The sequence below is a fragment of the Balaenoptera physalus genome (assembly GCF_965194825.1).
Source record: "Balaenoptera physalus genome assembly, chromosome: 11".
NCBI lineage: Eukaryota > Metazoa > Chordata > Mammalia > Artiodactyla > Balaenopteridae > Balaenoptera > Balaenoptera physalus.
This window is the reverse complement of record NC_138896.1, coordinates 64893373-64913100: the sequence shown is the minus strand read 5'-3', so window position 1 is coordinate 64913100 and position 19728 is coordinate 64893373. Positions and strand designations below refer to the sequence as shown.

General features: G+C 39.2%; 2 protein-coding genes across 14 annotated transcripts in view; one reads left to right on the top strand and one right to left on the bottom strand.

Annotated features, from left to right (window-relative positions):
* Positions 1 to 18951, top strand: part of LOC309637780 (uncharacterized protein) — a 31226-nt gene extending 12275 nt beyond the window's left edge. For 6 of the 11 annotated variants that reach the window (XR_014250791.1, XR_014250792.1, XR_014250793.1 and 3 more), the window contains one exon: positions 16750 to 18951. Coding sequence is in view for 1 of the 11 variants with exons in the window: in XM_082412996.1 (XP_082269122.1) it covers positions 16750 to 16840; positions 18314 to 18320 (98 nt within the window). In the remaining 10 variants the exon portion in view is untranslated. Of the gene's footprint in view, positions 1 to 1338; positions 4169 to 11687; positions 11775 to 16749 lie in introns of those variants that run through there. The other 5 variants (XR_014250799.1, XR_014250800.1, XR_014250798.1 and 2 more) reach the window with 4 other exon arrangements.
* HIGD1A (HIG1 hypoxia inducible domain family member 1A) lies at positions 13014 to 19728 on the bottom strand. 3 transcript variants are annotated; one of them, XM_082413008.1, is made up of 4 exons: positions 19598 to 19728; positions 15230 to 15344; positions 14459 to 14593; positions 13014 to 13778 (listed from the first exon to the last, which is right to left on the bottom strand). In XM_082413008.1, exons 1-4 carry the CDS (start codon positions 19649 to 19651, stop codon positions 13729 to 13731), a joined length of 354 nt encoding a protein of 117 aa, XP_082269134.1. In that variant the 5' UTR covers positions 19652 to 19728; the 3' UTR covers positions 13014 to 13728. The 3 variants fall into 3 exon arrangements, with proteins under 3 accessions (XP_082269134.1, XP_082269135.1, XP_082269133.1); XM_082413009.1 differs by having other exon boundaries at positions 15230 to 15340; positions 19598 to 19620; XM_082413007.1 differs by lacking the exon at positions 19598 to 19728 and adding an exon at positions 15758 to 15874.

Genomic DNA, 19728 nt, shown 5'->3' with positions numbered 1-19728 from the left:
CTTCCCTTTTATGTCTCCATCCCTCCCACCCTCCCTATCCCCCCCTTCTAGCTGGTCACAAAGCACCTAGCTGATCTCCCTGTGCTACGCGACTGCTTCCCACTAGCTATGTATTTTACATTTGGTACTGTATATATGTCCATGCCACTCTCTCACTTCATCCCAGCTTACCCTTCCCCCTCCCTGTGTCCTCAAGTCCATTCTCTAGTAGGTCTGTGTCTTTATTCCCATCTTCTTGCCCCTAGGTTCTTCATGACCTTTTTTTTTTTTCCTTTTTTTAGATTCCGTATATATGTGTTAGCATACGGTATTTGTTTTTCTTTTTCTGACTTATTTCACTCTGTATGACAGACTCTAAGTCCATCAACATCACTACAAATAACTCAATTTCGTTTCTTTTTATGGCTGAGTAATATTCCATTGTATATATGTGCCACATCTTCTTTAGCCATTCATCTGTCGATGGACACTTAGGTTGCTTCCATGTCCTGGCTATTGTAAATAGAGCTGCAATGAACACTGTGGTACATGACTCTTTTTGAATTATGGTTTTCTCAGGGTATATGCCCAGTAGTGGGATTGCTGGGTCGTATGGTAGTTCTATTTTTAGTTTTTAAAGAACCTCCATAGTGGCTGTATCAATTTACATTCCCACCAACAGTGTAGGAGGGTTCCCTTTTCTCCACACCCTCTCCAGCATTTATTGTTTGTAGATTTTTTGATGATGGCCATTCTGACTGGTGTGAGATGATATCGCACTGTAGTTTGATTTGCATTTCTCTAATGATTAATGATGTTGAGCATTCTTTCATGTGTCTGTTGTTAATCTGTATATCTTCTTTGGAGAAATGTCTATTTAGGTCTTCTGCCCATTTTTGGATTGGGTTGTTTGTTTTTTTGATATTGAGCTGCATGAGCTGCTTGTAAATTTTGGAGATTAATCCTTTGTCAGTTGCTTCATTTGCAAATATTTTCTCCCATTCTGAGTATTGTCTTTTCATCTTGTTTATGGTTTCCTTTGCTGTGCAAATGCTTTTAAGTTTCATTAGGTCCCATTTGTTTATTTTTGTTTTTATTTCCATTTCTCTAGGAGGTGGGTCAAAAAGGATCTTGCTGTGATTTATGTCATACAGTGTTCTGTCTATGTTTTCCTCTAAGAGTTTGATAGTGTCTGGCCTTACATTTAGGTCTTTAATCCATTTTGAGTTTATTTTTGTGTATAGTGTTAGGGAGTGTTCTAATTTCATTCTTTTACATGTAGCTGTCCAGTTTTCCCAGCACCACTTATTGAAGAGGCTGTCTTTTCTCTATTGTATATTCTTGCCTCCTTTATCAAAGATAAGGTGACCAGGACTTCCCTGGTGGTGCAGTGGTTAAGAATCCGCCTGCCAATGCAGGGGACATGGGTTCGAGCCCTGGTCTGGGAAGATCCCACATGCCGCGGAGCAACTAAGCCTGTGTGCCACAACTGCTGAGCCTGCGTTCTGGAGCCCGTGAGCCACAACTGCTAAGCCCGCGTGCCTAGAGCCCGTGCTCCACAACAAGAGAAGCTCCTGCTTGCCACGACTAGAGAAAAGCCCGTGCGCAGCAACGAAGACCCAACGCAGCTAAAAATAAAAATAAATAAATAATAAATAAATAAATAAAAAAGATAAGGTGACCATATGTGCGTGGGTTTATCTCTGGGCTTTCTATCCTGTTCCATTGATCTATGTTTCTGTTTTTGTGCCATACCATACTGTCTTGATTACTGTAGCTTTGTAGTATAGTCAGAAGTCTGGGAGCCTGATTCCTCCAGCTCCGTTTTTCTTTCTCAAGATTGCTTTGGCTATTCGGGGTCTTTTGTGTTTCCATACAAATTGTGAAATTCTTTGTTCTAGTTCTGTGAAAAATCCCAGTGGTAGTTTGATAGGGATTGCATTGAATCTGTAGATTGCTTTGGGTAGTATAGTCATTTTCACAGTGTTGATTCTTCCAATCCAAGAACATGGTATATCTCTCCATCTATTTGTAGCATCTTTAATTTCTTTCATCAGTGTCTTATAGTTTTCTGCATACAGGTCTTTTGTCTCCTTAGGTAGGTTTATTCCTAGGTATTTTATTCTTTTTGTTACAATGGTAAATGGGAGTGTTTTCTTAATTTCACTTTCAGATTTTTCATCATTAGTGTATAGGAATGCAAGAGATTTCTGTGCATTAATTTTGTATCCTGTTACTTTACCAGATTCATTGATTAGCTCTAGTAGTTTTCTGGTAGCATCTTTAGGATTCTCTATGTATAGTATCATGTCACCTGCAAACAGTGACAGCTTTACTTCTTCTTTTCCAATTTGGATTCCTTTTATTTCTTTTTCTTCTCTGATTGCTGTGGCTAACACTTCCAAAACTATGTTGAATAATAGTGGTGAGAGTGGACAACCTTGTCTTGTTCCTGATCTTAGTGGAAATGGTTTCAGTTTTTCACCATTGAGGACGATGTTGGCTGTGGGTTTGTCATATATGGCCTTTATTATGTTGAGGTAAGTTCCCTCTATGCCTACTTACTGGAGGGTTTTATCATAAATGGGTGTTGAATTTTGTTGAAAGGTTTCTCTGCATCTATTGAGATGATCATATGGTTTTTATCCTTTAGTTTGTTAATATGGTGTATCACATTGGTTGATTTGCATATATTGAAGAATCCTTGCATTCCTGGGATAAACTACACTTGATCATGGTGTATGATCCTTTTAATGTGCTGTTGGATTCTGTTTGCTGGTATTTTGTTGAGGAGTTTTGCATCTATGTTCATCAGTGATATTGGTCTGTAGTTTTCTTTTTTTGTGACATCTTTGTCTGGTTTTGGTATCAGGGTGAATGAGTTTGGAAGTGTTCCTCCCTCTGATATATTTTGGAAGAGTTTGAGAAGGATAGGTGTTAGCTCTTCTCTCAATGTTTGATAGAATTCGCCTGTGAAGCCCTCTGGTCCTGGGCTTTTGTTTGTTGGAAGATTTTAAATCACAGTTTCAATTCCAGTGCTTGTGATTGGTCTGTTCATATTTTCTATTTCTTCCTGGTTCAGTCTCAGAAGGTTGTGCATTTTTAAGAATTTGTCCATTTCTTCCAGGTTGTCCATTTTATTGGCATATAGTTGCTTGTAGTAATCTCTCATGATCCTTTGTATTTCTGCAGTGTCAGTTGTTACTTCCCCTTTTTCATTTCTAATTCTATTGACTTGAGTCTTCTCCCTTTTTTTCTTGCTGAGTCTGGCTAATGGTTTATCAATTTTGTTTATCTTCTCAAAGAACCAGCTTTTAGTTTTATTGATCTTTGCTATCGTTTCCTTCATTTCTTTTTCATTTATTTCTGATCTTATCTTTATGATTTCTTTCCTTCTGCTAACTTTGGGGTTTTTTTGTTCTTCTTTCTCTAATTGCTTTAGGTGTAAGGTTAGGTTGTTTATTTGAGATGTTTCTTGTTTCTTAAGGTAGGATTGTACTGCTATAAACTTCTGTCTTAGAACTGCTTTTGCTGCATCCCATAGGTTTTGGGTCGTGTCTTCATTGTCATTTGTTTCTAGGTATTTTTTAATTTCCTCTTCGATTTCTTCAGTGATCTCTTGGTTATTAAGTAGTGTATTGTTTAGCCTCCATGTGTTTGTATTTTTTACAGATTTTTTCCTGTAACTGATATCTAATTTCATAGCGTTGTGGTCAGAAAAGATACTTGATACGATTTCAATTTTCTTAAATTTACCAAGGCTTGCCTTGTGACCCAAGATATGATCTATCCTGGAGAATGTTCCATGAGCACTTGAGAAGAAAGTCTATTCTGTTGTTTTTGGATGGAATGTCCTATAAATATCAATTAAGTCCATCTTGTTTAATGTATCATTTAAAGCTTGTGTTTCCTTATTTATTTTCATTGTGGATGATCTGTCCATTGGTGAAAGTGGGGTGTTAAAGTCCCCTACTATGATTGTGTTACTGTCGATTTCCCCTTTTATGGCTGTTAGTATTTGCCTTATGTATTGAGGTGCTCCTATGTTGGGTGCATAAATATTTACAATTGTTATATCTTCTTGGATTGATCCCTTGATCATTATGTAGTGTCCTTCTTTGTCTCCTGTAATAGTCTTTGTTTTAAAGTCTATTTTGTCTGATATGAGATTGCTACTCCAGCTTTCTTTTTTTTTTTTTTTTTCTCCAGCTTTCTTTTGATTTCCATTTGCATGGAATATCTTTTTCCATCCCCTCACTTTCAGTCTGTATGTGTCCCTAGGTTTGAAGTGGGTCTCTTGTAGACAACATATATACGGGTCTTGTTTTTTTATCCATTCAGCCAGTCTATGTCTTTTGGTTGGAGCATTTAATCCATTTACTTTTAAGGTAATTATCGATATGTATGTTCCTATTACCATTTTCTTAATTGTTTTGGGTTTGTTATTGTAGGTCATTTCCTTCTCTTGTGTTTCCTGCCTAGAGAAGTTCCTTTAGCATTTGTTGTAATGCTGGTTTGGTGGTGCTGAATTCTCTTAGCTTTTGCTTGTCTGTAAAGGTTTCAATTTCTCCATCAAATCTGAACGAGATCCTTTCTGGATAGAGTAATATTGGTTGTAGGTTTTTCCCTTTCATCACTTTAAATATGTCCTGCCACTCCCTTCTGGCTTGCAGAGTTTCTGTTGAAAGATCAGCTGTTAACCTTATGGGCATTCCCTTGTATGTTATTTGTTGTTTTTCCCTTGCTGCTTTTAATATTTTTTCTTTGTATTTAATTTTTGATAGTTTGATTAATATGTGTCTTGGCGTGTTTCTCTTTGGATTTATCCTGTATGGGACTCTCTGTGCTTCCTGGACTTGATTAACTATTTCCTTACCCATATTAGGGAAGTTTTCAACTATAATCTCTTCAAATATTTTCTCAGTCCCTTTCTTTTTCTCTTCTTCTTCTGGGACCCCTATAATTCGAATGTTGGTGCGTTTACTATTGTCCCAGAGGTCTCTGAGACTGTCCTCAATTCTTTTCATTCTTTTTTCTTTATTCTGCTCTGCAGTAGTTATTTCCACTATTTTATCTTCCAGGTCACTTATCCGTTCTTCTGCCTCAGTTATTCTGCTATTGAGCCCTTCTAGAGAATTTTAAATTTCATTTATTGGGTTGTTCATGATTGTTTGTTTGCTCTTTAGTTCTTCTAGGTCCTTGTTAAACGTTTCTTGTATTTTCTCCATTCTATTTCCAAGATTTTGGATCATCTTTACTATCATTATTCTGAATTCTTTTTCAGGTAGACTGCCTATTTCCTCTTCATTTGTTAGGTCTGGTGGGTTTTTATCTTACTCCTTCATCTGCGGTGTCTTTGTCTTCTCATTTTGCTTAACTTACTGTGTTTGGGGTCTCCTTTTCGCAGGCTGCAGGTTCGTAGTTCCCGTTGTTTTTGGTGTCTGCCCCCAGTGACTAAGGTTGGTTCAGTGGGTTGTGTAGGCTTCCTGGTGGAGGGGACTAGTGCCTGTGTTCTGGTGGATGAGGCTGGATCTTGTCTTTCTGGTGGGCAGGACCGCGTCTGGTGGTGTGTTTTGGGGTGTCTATGGCCTTATTATGATTTTAGGCAGTCTCTCTGCTAATGGGTGGGGTTGTGTTCCTGTCTTGCTAGTTGTTTGGCATAGGGTGTCCAGCACTGTAGCTTGCTGGTCGTTGAGTGGAGCTGGGTCTTGGTGTTGAGATGGAGATCTCTGGGAGATTTTCACCGTTTGATATTATGTGGAGCTGGGAGGTCTTTTGTGGACCAGTGTCCTGAAGTTGGCTCTCCCACCTCAGAGGCACAGCCCTGACGCCTGGCTGGAGCACCAAGAGCCTGTCATCCACACGGCTCAGATAAGTGCGGGGCCCCAAGGGTGGACTCTGCATAGCATTTTAAATATACTTAGTGCCACTGAACTGTACACTTAAAAATGCTTAAAATAGTAAATTGCTATGTATATTTTATAGTAAAAAAATTTTTTTAATCAGTTGAGCATATTTGTTTGGGTCTAACTGCTCTTTTTTCTAATCGCTAAATTACGTCCTTCCCACAGTTTAATGTAGCTCCAACTTTAAACTGGGACCTTTATCTTTTTTAAGATGATAAGATCACCAAATAGATTTCCCTTCACTGAAATAATATTCTCTCTCCCACAAATAAGTAAATATAACATAAGCAGTTAGTGATTCTACTCTTACTATGAGAAGCAAAATTGAATTGACTAAAGTCTGTCAGAAGTAAGAATACCTAGGCTTTAACTCTCTGACATTAGTCAAGTCACAAATCCCAACTTTCTTCTTAAAATAGCAACAGTAAATTTATTCCCGTGATAACAAATAGGTCACGAAAGTGCTTTGTAAACTGAAATGCTCTTCAGCTGTCATGCATTATACAGACTTAGCTGTTGTGCCTCAAAATGGAAGTAAGCTTTGCTGCAGCTTAAAACCAAGGCTCCATTTGGCTCTCCCCATTTCAGGGCTCTCCTCTTAATGGACCTCAGCTTTGCAGGTCCAAAATCTAATTTGGTCATTAAACCAGAAGTGTCTCTTGGGACCAGACTTATGCCAGCCATGGTATTAAGTGATTAACGTGTAAACAAGAACACTAAGGCACTAGTGTACACTAGGGGATTGTGCCCCATATCCAGAGCTCCTCCTTTCCCAGAATCAGACACCCATGAAGCCAAAAGAGTCATCAGAAAGATATTGTGAGTGATTCAGAGCAAACAGAAGCAAACTGCATTGAAATATTTTTGACCCAGGGTTAAGCCTTGTTAAACATTCTACTTCACAGTCAGAAGCACCCATAGATAAAAATTGTCTGTTGTCTCCAGGTTCAAGTTCCTTCTCGCTAAAAGGTGCTGGATACGCACTGCCAGTTCTGCCTCTTCATCTCCCCATGGATTTGGGCTTTCTTTTTTGGCCGCCAGCCTCTCAGACTCCCCTGCTCCCCGCACACTCTGCCTTTTAACTTAACACCATTTTGGCTATAGTCAAGTCCTATTTTATCCATGGAGCAATTTTGTCTAAGACATGTTTGTATATATAGTGATCTCATTCATCATATGTTGACTTTATTAGAAGACTCAATGTTCTGCCAAGATTCATTAGTCCTTAGTTCCAAGGGACCTCTCTGATGGCTGAGATCTACCGTGGCTCTCCTCCAAGCATAATGGATTGGTAATATATTTTCTATTTTCCCCCCAAATTTCTCAGTTTCACTCTTGGCTCACATCATGGTCTTTCAAAACACTTGGATGAAAGTCACCTTGTCTCAGTGATAACTGGTTTCTCCCCTGGTGATTAGGTCTCCAATGCCTTGTGTACTTACTAGTTTTAATTTACCGCCTCCACAGTAAGACCATGGTTATGTGGGAATCTCCGCAGCTCCCTTTTTTTTTTTTTAGTTGAAGTATAGTTGATTTACAATGTTCTGTTAATTACTGCTGTACAGCAAAGTGATTCATTTATACATATATACATTCCTTTTTAAAATATTCTTTTCCATTATGGTTTATCATAGGATATTGCATATAGTTCTCTGTGCTATACAGTAGGACCTTGTTGTTTACCCATTCTATATACAAAGGTTTACATCTGCTGACCCCAACCTCCCACTCCATCCCTCCCTCAACCCCCTTCTCCTTGGCAACCACCAGTCTGTTCTCTATGTCTGTGAGTCTGTTTCTGTTTCATAGGTTCATTTGTGTCATATTTTAGATTCCACATAAGTGATATCATATGGTATTTGTCTTTCTCTTTCTGACTTTACTTAGTATCATAATCTCTAGTTGCATCCACTCAGCTTCCTTCTTATATAAAGACCAAAACAAATACTGACTGAGGATTTTTATATATGAAAAAACCTGAGGATAAAGCAGCTACAGTATATTGGAAAAAAGTATAGGATTTGGGACCTAAGTGGGGAGTACGTGTGCATGTGTGTGCAGTGGAAGGTGGAAATGAAGGGAAGGGAGAACAAGTATTTCTTGGACAGGCATGATTTTATGTACCTGCCTTCTGTTCCATCATGCAGTCTTTCCATGAGACCAGGGGTCTCAAGTTCTGGATTTGGGTCCCAGCTCTGTCACTTTTCAGTTGTGTGGACTTGAGTAAATTACAGCTTTCCACATTGAAAGCGTCAGGATAATACATACTTCATTTTTTGTGAGGGACTTTAAAGAGTGTTAAAGCACTTTATATACAGCAAAGCACTATACAAAGTGTTACCATAGTGGAACACGCGTTGTGTTTTAAACTCAAATATAGCAAGATTTGTAAAAAGGTAAAGTTCACCATGGCCTGGGAGAGTTCAGAGTTCACCAAAAGTAGAATTGGGTTGGGTCTTTAAGGAGTGCACTGAATTGTCAGGAAGGGGGAACATTCAGGAAAGGACTAGAGTCCAAGCAGAGGTGTCAGGGGCAGTGGTGAGCACAGGGCCTTTGCATCAGTGGCTCTGCTCAAGCTAGGTGGCAGGACAGGAGGTGAAGGGCCTAGGCAACAAGGAAAAGAAAAGAGCAAATCTGAGTGATGAAGGACTCTGCTTATGGAAAATGGCAGAGCTTGGTGACTGGCTTTATAGTGATAAATGAACAGGAGGAAGGAAAGGCACTTCTGAGTTTGAGCCCAGGGTGTGACATGTGTGAGATGGAGATCCCTGACAGGAACGGGTGATCTCAGAAGGAACACCAGTGGGGAAGACAGTAAGTATAGCTGCAGATAAGCTGAGTTTAGGTCATAGGGCTCTAGCCGAAAGGTATGATGATGGCATTTCTACCTCATGTTGTAAACTTTTAGTCACTCTGTGACACTTCAGAGTTACACTGGGGACAGGAAAAAGACCTAAAACCAATGTTATAAGAAGCTCAGGATACTACAGAGGGGACCTGTTCCTGGGTTCCTCTGAGGGGACCAACTGGATGCTGGCCTCCACTCTGGAACTGTTTATCACTGCTGAATTTAGGAGAAAATTTCCTAACTTTCGTCTTGCTAAAAACAAATTATTTTGCCCCATTTCAGTGACTAAGGGGAAAGTAGGCTCTCTTTATCTAAGAATAAAGCCAGGATGCATGAGTAGTAGTGGCTGTTACATGAACTTATAGCAGGTAAATCATTCACTAAGAAAGTGGTAATCAAGTCACGGTTGGTGCATGTTTGGTTTCCTTTCTCCAATTTCCCGTTCAATTTGAAGAGCTTTCAAACAGGATTAAGTATATAAATAATTGGCAGTTCCACTATTTGACACATGAGAACTTTAAAATACTTTATGTTCATTCAGCTTTGTTCTGGCCTTTGTTTTGATGGGCTCTAAATTTAATGGGGGTAGAGCCTAAATTTCAAGTTCCTCAAACTCTGAGCAGTGTTTCCTCACCAGTGAGGCAAGAGGCATGGTCTGCATGACCAGTCCTCTACTCCAAAGTTCTGACTCCGTGGTACAGAAGCAGAGGGTACTTTGGGGATTTATGTGCGGAGTCAAATTCCAGCTGTCACCACCGGATGTCACTATTGCTCGTTAACTAGAAATAGGCTGATAACTTTTTTCCGGGAATAGCAGGATCCTGAATATAAAAATACAAAAACCTACTTATTCTTTTTTTTTTTTGAAGTTTTGAATTTTATTTTATTTATTTTTTTATACAGCAGGTTCTTATTACTTATCCATTTTATACACATTAGTGTATATATGTCAATCCCAATCTCCCAATTCATCCCACCACCACCCCCACTGCTTTCCCCCCTTGGTGTCCATACGTTTGTTCTCTACATCTGTGTCTCAATTTCTGCTCTGCAAACCGGTTCATCTGTACCATTTTTCTAGGTTCCACATATATGCGTTAATATACGATATTTATTTTTCTCTTTCTGACTTACTTCACTCTGTATGACAGCCTCTAGATCCATCCACATCTCTACAGATGACTCAATTTCATTCCTTTTTATGGCTGAGTAATATTCCATTGTATGTATGTACCACATCTTCTTTATCCATTCGTCTGTCGACGGGCATTTAGGTTGCTTCCATGTCCTGGCTATTGTAAATAGTGCTGCAGTGAACATTGGGGTGCATGTGTCTTTTTGAATTATGGTTTTCTCAGGGTATATGCCCACTAGTGGGATTGCTGGGTCATGTGGTAATTCTATTTTTAGTTTTTTAAGGAACCTCCATACTGTTCTCCGTAGTGGCTGTATCCATTTACATTCCCACCAACAGTGCAAGAGGGTTCCCTTTTCTCCACACCCTCTCCAGCATTTGTTGTTTGTAGATTTTCTGATGATGCCCATTCTAACTGGTGTGAGGTGATACCTCATTGTAGTTTTGATTTGTATTTCTCTAATAATTAGTGATGTTGAGCAGCTTTTCATGGGCTTCTTGGCCATCTGTATGTCTTCTTTGGAGAAATGTCTATTTAGGTCTTCTGCCCATTTTTGGATTGGGTTTTTTTTTTTTTAATATTGAGCTGCATGAGCTGTTTATATATTTTGGAGATTAATCCTTTGTCTGTTGATTCGTTTGCAAATATTTTCTCCCATTCTGAGGGTTGTCTTTTCGTCTTGTTTATGGTTTTCTTTGCTTTGCAAAAGCTTTTAAGTTTCATTAGGTCCCATTTGTTTATTTTTGTTTTTATTTCCATTACTCTAGGAGGTGGATCAAAAAAGATCTTGCTGTGATTTATGTCAAAGAGTCTTCTTCCTATGTTTTCCTCTAAGAGTTTTATAGTGTCTGGTCTTACATTTAGGTCTCTAATCCATTTTGAGTTTATTTTTGTGTATGGTGTTAGGGAGTGTTCTAATTTCATTCTTTTACATGTAGCTGTCCAGTTTTCCCAGCACCACTTATTAAAGAGGCTGTCTTTTCTCCATTGTATATCCTTGCCTCCTTTGTCATAGATTAGTTGACCATAGGTGCGTGGGTTTCATTAAAGAGGCTGTCTTTTCTCCATTGTATATCCTTGCCTCCTTTGTCATAGATTAGTTGACCATAGGTGCGTGGGTTTCCCTCTGGGCTTTCTATCCTGTTCCACTGATCTATATATCTGTTTTTGTGCCAGTACCATATTGTCTTGATTACTGTAGCTTTGTAGTATAGTCTGAAGTCAGGGAGTCTGATTCCTCCAGCTCCGTTTTTTTCCCTCAAGACCGCTTTGGCTATTCGGGGTCTTTTGTGTCTCCATACAGATTTTAAGATTTTTTTGTTCTAGTTCTGTAAAAAATGCCATTGGTAATTTGATAGCCATTGCACTGAATCTGTAGATTGCTTTGGGTGGTATAGTCATTTTCACAGTGTTGATTCTTCCAATCCAAGAACATGGTATATCTCTCCATCTGTTTGTATCATCTTTAATTTCTTTCATCAGTGTCTTAAGATGATGTTTTAACTTAAGATGAAAAATCATCTTAAATTAGAACATCACTTCTTTGGGGATACCTTCTCTGACTCCAGCCCTGGGTTAGGTCCCCCAGTCTGCCGCATCCTGTACCTAGTATTTATCATGCTTTTCGAAATCACTGATCTAATGCCAGCCTTCTCTGCTAGACTGTAAGTTGTGAGAGGAGGGCTCACACACCTTCTGTGATGCCACATTCCCAAGCCTAACAGTAACAGTGGTTAACAGCAACCATTCAGAGATTACTAATGCATCAGGTGCTATGCTAAGCCCTTTTATGTTCACCATTGCATTTTATCTTCCCAGCAACCCTAGGCCACTGCCATTGTCCTCACTTTACAGATGAGGAAACCATGGCTACTTGGCTCCTAAATGGCAAAACCATGAACCCAGGTCTGACTCAATAAAAAGCAGTGTTACATCCACTTGAGCCACTTTTAATAACTTACATAATCTGATGCCAGCCTATTCATCCACCCTAATTTCCCACTGTCTTCTTCAGGCAAGCACCCTTACTTATTGTCTCCTGATCACTTAATATGCTCATTACAGTCTCAACATTTTGCTCCTGTTCTTCTGTCCTCTGGCATTTGTCTAGATCAATTTCTCTCAAATTAGTATTTATTTAACAAAATCAATAATGTACTCATCCATCAGAAAGTTTCTGAAACTTGTTCACAAATTTATTCTTCTATAGGAGGCTTATCCTTCATGAAATAATTGTTAGGACTGCCTACAAGCAACTCCTATAATGCCTACTGGAGGCTGAGAAGAGTTCCTAGTAATAGCTTATATTTTTAAAGCACATTTCCCATAGACCCATGTAATGATCTATAAACTAGATAGGACTATAGAAATTATGTAGTCCAATCTCTCATTTCTAACTAGCAGAAAACTGAGAAAACCTTGATTGGTCCAGGTTATATAGTCAGTGGAGCGGTGAGCCAAGACCATGCCGTACCCTCTTGTCTAACAGTACTAATTTATGATAACCGCTGCCACCCAGCATTAACTTCACAAAGGCCAACATTTCAAGTCTCTGTTGGCATCTACTGCTTGCCTGCCCAGGTTCTAGTCCCAAACCTACAACCTTCTCTAGCTTATGTGACCTTGGGTTAATTACTTAAAACTATTCATGCCTCAGTCTCCTCCTCCCTGAAAGGAGGATCATAGCTCCTACTTCTTAGGGTTGTTAGGAAACTTAAATGACATTATACGTGAAAAGTGCTTAGAGCAGTGTGTGGCACACAGTAAATGCTCAATAAACGTTAGCTATTATTCCTGTTTGTTAAATACTCTTTAACTATGGCTCCTACAAAAGGCATAAAATGTTCTCCCTCTTTTCTTGGAACTACTTGTGCTACTTTGAAGAATGATAGTTGTTTCCAAATTGAAATAAATACAAAACATTTGATGTGTTCACTTACTTTAATAACACTATATTTACCACGTTATCACCATGGAATGTAAATTCAGGTTAGACAAGAGAATTTCACAAGTACAACAAAGCATTCTGTAGTATACCAAAGTTTGTATAATGTCTGACCAAACCAGCTTGCTCATAAATCACTTCCATTATAGGCAATTTATTTAGCTTAACACTTATGATTCTTTCAGAGAAAATAGACTGCACACATTTAAAAAGTATTTTTCATTTACCTTTGCATTAGCACTTAAAATACACACTTCTATTTCAAAATGCCATTTAAAAATTATTCTAATATAACAGCAGCAAACTATAATTCTGCAATTACAAAACAGCTAAACGGGGATCTACAGTTAAGTTATTCTCATGTTTATAACTATGATTCTGAAACAGATACTACTTCAAAGCAGCTGTTACCAAAACACACACATAGTTGCTGGGAGGTTTATAATGTTGTATTCTGTGCACTGTTCTGAAAGGGTTCTTCAAGAGCTAACCAGACCTTAAAAACAGTACTCAGTCCACAAGGCAGTCAGAAAGAGTTAAATTAACTGGGGTAAATAGGATTCCTACATTACATCAAAAGCATATGATATTCTGCAGCAACTGGGAGCATTTTCAGGTTTGGCATGTTGTCCTCTTTAAAACTAATTTTATCAGAAGAGTTTAAGAAGGTGGACATTGTACCACTATCAAGTGCATTTAAAAGTGACATGTTTTTGTGCTAATCTGACTCCCCTAAATGACCTAGCTAGTGAACTAGTCGCTAGGCAAATCAAGCCTGCAAGAAGGGAAGCCAATATTCAAATTACCATGTTATTGTCCGACCCACAGAATTTATTTTCAACATAAACATATAACCTCAATATGAGATGTCTAACTAAAGCAAGCACCACCAAGACCAAGACAGCATCTCCTCTTCTAAGGTTTAGGTTTTGCCCAGAATTCTTGATACATGGAATAGCCCATACCTAAAGAAAAAGAATGCTAGTTAAGCATTTAAATATTTTCTTCAGTATTAGAAAATTAAAAACAGTTCATAAAGTAGCTAAAAGTAGCACCCTTGCTAGCATACAATATTTACAAGGGGAACAAGGCACTAGGCTGCTTACATTCTTGCTTTCTTAAACAATTCAAATTTCTAAAATTCTCTTTACACAATTTCCCAAGTATCTCAAGGCCAGTATGACTAGCTCAGACTGTTAAAATATCAATATTTATCTGGCAACTTTAAAAGGAGTTACTCTTGCTATAAAATACCAGATAAAGTCAATTAATTATAAAGTCTATAAAAGCATGTAATATCTTTTCCACCTTCAAAAACTCAATAAAACAGCAATCATGTCTCTCCCAGACGATGGATCTTATTACCAACCCTATTTACATATCTAGACTCTTCAGCGAAATTATAAACTCAGTGATGGGCAGCACTTTCTTTTCTTTCTTTCTTTAAAACCTTAGTAAGATTATATCATAGACAGTAAAACTATGTCACTACTTGAACTATTTTTATTCAGTTTTTATGTGAAAATGAACATAAGTGATATTTGCAAACTGCTTCAAAGTCAGCTAAAAGCATCTACCTTGTTTTATATACCAAGAAATCCATTAACGGGGAACCACAAATTTGAAATGTCCTGTAGGAACCTACCAAGAGTCATTGCTCCCACAACAAAGCCTTGGGCTGCCACACGCATGTGGATCAGGTGAAGAGACATTTTAGTATTGCCCCTGCTCTTCAATTTATATAATCCATATGCAACGACCGCTGCAAAACCTGCCAATCCTGTAAAACAGACAGTCACAAGTATGTCAGATGCATGGGGGCAGGGAATCAAGATGATTTTATCATCAATCAACGTTCTATTTTTTTTTTATAAGGATGCTTTAGGAGACCATTAACCAGCTAACATACAAATTGAATTTTTAATTTTTTCCCCCTCAGAACTAAAAATCCACAATTGGAAGCAAACAGTAGCAGATCCAGAAAGTTAAGATCACCTTTAAAATGTGGGCTTGTGAAGCCAGTAAATAAATTCCTTTAAGAGTGCCAGGGGAACTCTTCTCTGTCTCACTTCCATCCCCAAAGGCAATCAGTTAATATAGTAGAGACTGTAATAAACCACAACTGTCAGTATAACAACTCTTAGTGAGTCCTTCCAGCAAATCATTGAGACTGATGGTAGTCTTGAGGTCCCAACACATTCACTGAAATAAGTCACTAAAGCAAGAAGTCTGAATACACAGAGAAGAATTTTTATAATGAGAGCTACATCATACCAATCTAAGCATATTTCAAGATCTGAAAATATATTCAAAAATAAATGCTTTCAGGAAATTCTTGATGAACCAAACAAGTTTACCACACTTCTACTGTGTTAAAGCTTACAATAGCTTATTAGACCATCAAAGTCAAACTTACCAATGGGGACAAATGGTGCCTCTCTAGCTTTTCGGATAAGTTTAGATCCCTGACCTTCGTCATATGAAGAAAGAGAAACATCTGTGTCACTTGACATAGTGATTGAAGAATCTTCCTGAAACAGAATTTCCATGAGGTTCTGCAGTTAAAAGCATACTTCTTTTATAAGATTATTCCTTTAAGTGGTACCAAAAAAGGCAAGATACTAGCCTGATTATATGAATTAGAGGGCAGAAAAAAAGATTCATTTCTATCACAAAGGGACCAAGGCTCCATTCTCCCTTTTTGGTCAATTTTCTTACACAGGACGCTAGTAGGCACTTCATCACAATAAAGTAATAACAAATTCAATTTCACCTTAGGCACAGTAACTATGTACATATTTCCTTCTGACTGAGCTGAACAGACTATAAACTTTACGCGTAGATAAAAAAGGGAGTCAAACATAGTATGTGAGTGCACAAGTCTCTGATTGACGTCAATTACAGTAAAGTCAAAAGTTAACTGCCATTACCCATATGGTCTTACCTTAGCTTCTGGGTTTTTCATGTGCATCATACTCCCTTCAGTAATAATAGCTCTCATTCAACACTTTGCTATTCAAGGGGTTTAGTAGTGGTCAAGGTCCTCAAAGAAAATCCAACTCTAGAGGGGAGGCTTAGTGCTCAGTTTGAAAAGTGAAATTGTCCCTCCAAGCCCCCATCCTCATTGGGAAGAGTCCAATTCTGTCATCTGACAGAGAAGAAAACCTTAATCCAGATGAGTTGTACAGTATCACACAGCTAGATAGAAGAAATTAGAACTAGACTTTCTCTTCTTTATTGTGCTCCATTACCTGCTAATTGAATAAACCCTTTCTCTGAGCTTTTATTATATACAAGGTTCAACAAGCTCAAGGTTCAGGATGCTCACTATATATTTGAAGAGATAGAATGAAAACACTGAAATAATGTTTCACAAATTAGATTCTTTAAAATAGACATGCCAGAGTGTGATCACTTTGCCAGCAGAGACAATGAGAATTTGGAGTGTGATGTCTTTTGGATAACAAAGTTTGGGACGTTTCAGAGAAATATTTGAGATTGGCTTTCAAGATACTACATAAATGGTGACTTCCCTGGCGGTCCAGTGGTTAAGTCTCTACACTTACACTGCAGGGGGCATGAGTTCAATCCCCCGTCAGGGAACTAAGATCCTCCACGCTGTGTGGCAAAAAAAAAAAAAAAAAAAACAACCAGCAACAAGAAGATACTATATAAATGTACTAGATGGTAAGATTAAATACTGTATTTATTTTAGGCCAGTATGTTTATTAGTTTCCTTCATAACCAATCTAAACTTCCCAAAGGCAAAAGTTTCAAAGACTTTTCTGTTTTATCACAAATCCTCCTTCAACCTCCCTCACCCAACCCCACATTCTAATCACATTAAACTTCTTATAGATGCTCTCTAAACCTCCAAGCCTTTGCACAAGCTGATTCCTCTGCCTAAAACGTTTCTTCCCTTTTCATTTCCTTCAGATACTCTTTCTGGGCTAAGTCCTCCCATTTTTCGGTTTCTTGCCTTAACTGACCTCCTCTGGAAAGTCTTCTCTGACTCTCCAAGTTTATGGTAAGTGCTTTGGTTACGCAGTCCCATAGGACCTGATGCCTTCTCTATAATAACTCTTTCTTATAAATGCAAGTTTAACTGTTTTTCTCGCTAGAATCCTTGAAGTCAGGAGGTTACACCTGTCCTGCCTGTGTCTATACCATAGCCTGGCATGATGCTTATTACATAAAGTATACCACAAAATGTTTGTTGAATAAATTTTAAAGTAATATTTTCAACAATTAAAATTATTCTCAGGTAATTAGGAATATTTAGTGAAAACTAACAATTATACACATTTGTAGAGTCAGTAATAAAAATGTCAAGCTGTATGTACATAAGTGCTTATTTTTCTTTTCATTCTTATATTGTATCTATGAAAGAACACATGATAACCTGAGTAGGTCTTGGATCCTTGCAACCACAAGAGACAAAACCATTATATACCACAATCCACTTTTAAAAACTAGCACCTTCTTTCACATATATAAAAGCATGTTTTCTTCCTCTGCCTTAATTATTCCTAAACTAAGAAGTCATTTGGGAATTGTCTTTAAAAGCAAGAAAGTTGGTAGTTTTTCCTTTAATCTCTCACATCTGGATAACTTTAACTGTCCAACAGGTCAATGGAGCAAAAGTTCCCTTCTCCTTCCTTTCAGGAGGGAGGAGGATCACCTTTCAGCAGTTTGCTCGGACAGGACATTAGATCTGGCTTTCAGAAAGTAGTCCCTGGGGAAAGAATCAGGGCGTGAGGGAACCATGTGGTCATTAAGTCTCAAGTGACTAATGATAATCTGTCTCTGATCCAGAACACCTTGTGTGCACATTTCAGGATAAAGGGGAATATTAAAAGTCCAACGTATCACAAAGTTATTTGTTATTCTATGGTTCAAATTATATATCTAGCATAATATATATCTGTAACACTCCCTGAGTAAAAGATTTTGATAATTCTCTTCCTAATGACCACCTAGAAGTTTCCCAAGTATTCATGATTTATAGCCACCTAAATAAAAAATGGTTAACTTTTAAAATAGCAGGGTTAGTAAGTACAAATCATACAACTTGAGAGTAAAAACCCAGATTATTAATCCATGCCAATAGGCTTATTTTACAGAAGCAAAAAAAAAAGGTTATGAAGGGTTAAATGAACTGCTCAACAACAGGAATACATCTCTGGCAGGGTAGGATTAGAACCCAGCTCTCCTGATACACAGTTGTGGGTTCTTTTGATTGACAATATATTGCCAAATCATCTGTCTTATAAAGCTGGTATGTATTTAATCTGAAAAACATTTAAAATCCACTCCTTAACAGGAGCCCACATCTCTTTCTTTGAATTGTAAAAAATGTCAGTCATGCCTAAAATTAAATGGAACCTTCTTTCCCAGTGACTTAATTCATCTAACGATTTCAAGTGTGATTTGAAGATTTTTTTTTCCCTAGCGCCACTTCTTAATTTTCCTTTATTATCATTTTCTCATCCACCCGCAGCAGCTGACCCAGATCTCTGTCGGAAAGTTGAACAGGTACAAAAAGAGGCACCTATAACCAGATACTCAAAGCCAGTTTGGAAAACACGAAGTAGTCTGTAAACTTGGTAAGATACTACTGAAGACCTTTCCAAATGCATGGGAACCTAGAAGAGGCATAAGGGAACTGGAGCTGCCCAGCATCACGTGATGTAAAAGATTTAAGGATCTTCACAGCCCGTCATTTTGGTCACTGGAACTACTATCTAACAACAATGGTTTCAAATTTTGATTTTGCATCCGTTACCTGTCAACCTATTTAAAATGGCTGCAAAGGCCCCACCCCGGAAGATTCTGATTCAGATGGTCTGGGGCAGGGCCCAAGGAATCTGTATCTTAAGAAGACCCCTTCAAGAGATTCTGGTGCATACGGAAGGAAGAGAACCCCTGGTATACAGAACTCAAATACGATTGTCATGCTGGGGCCTGGTACCGCTTCAATCCATCCTAACTTTTCATCCAAACCGGTCTGGGTACTTCCGAAAACATTGATTCCTTCCATAGGGATTACCCCGAAGAGGTAAATAACTGCTTCCCGCACCGGTATAATAAGAGAGGCGAATAAACCTGCCGAATCATTTCGGCTGCTCCCAATACTAATCCCGTGCTGTTTTGTAATTTCTAATCTGGCAGGTTTACTTTTTAGGGAGAAATGTAAATTACGTCAGAGATGCTTGATACATGCCCGGGTCTTTTTTACCTCCCTAGGGCCGAAGAGGGTCGCCAAAGGTGGAAGGGAATAGCGGCCCGGGGAGAAGATGAAGCCGATGGCAGGAAGGTCGTTTGGTTTTACGCCCTCCTCTCAACCCTTCAACTTTCCTCCCCTCTCTCTTCTTGTGACCTTGTCAGGACTCCATGGCCAGAGCGCCCGCCCTCTCAATCCCTCCTCACCCACCCCGCTCTACGAGTTCCCCGAAGTCGGCCCCAGCCCCGTCCCTCCCCAGCTCCGTCCCTCCCCAGCTCCGTCCCTCCCCAGCTCCATCCGCGAGGCTTCGCTCCTCAAACCTTTGCTGCATCCCCCTCATAGGCTCCGTACGCCCTCACCCGCCTCCACTGCACCGCGAGGTGGGGCCTGAGCCCCGCCAACCAGACTTCGCCCCTTTCAGCCCAGGCATCGCCCCCACTCCCAGCCCTGCGACCCCCAACCCTCCCAAGGTGCTCTCAGCCGGGCCCAGCGCGGCCTCACTTCTTCCCATCCCAAGGCCCGGCATCCCCCGCTCCCAAAAGCCCGGCATGCATCACTTACAGACAACGGCAGGACGTCGCAGGCTCCAACCGGCTTCTGCCTCACCTCGCGCATCAGCAGTCGGCCCGGTTTTTCCCGGTCCCGCCCACAACCGGCCTCAGCCAATCAGAAGCCAGTGGCTGGGACGCCGG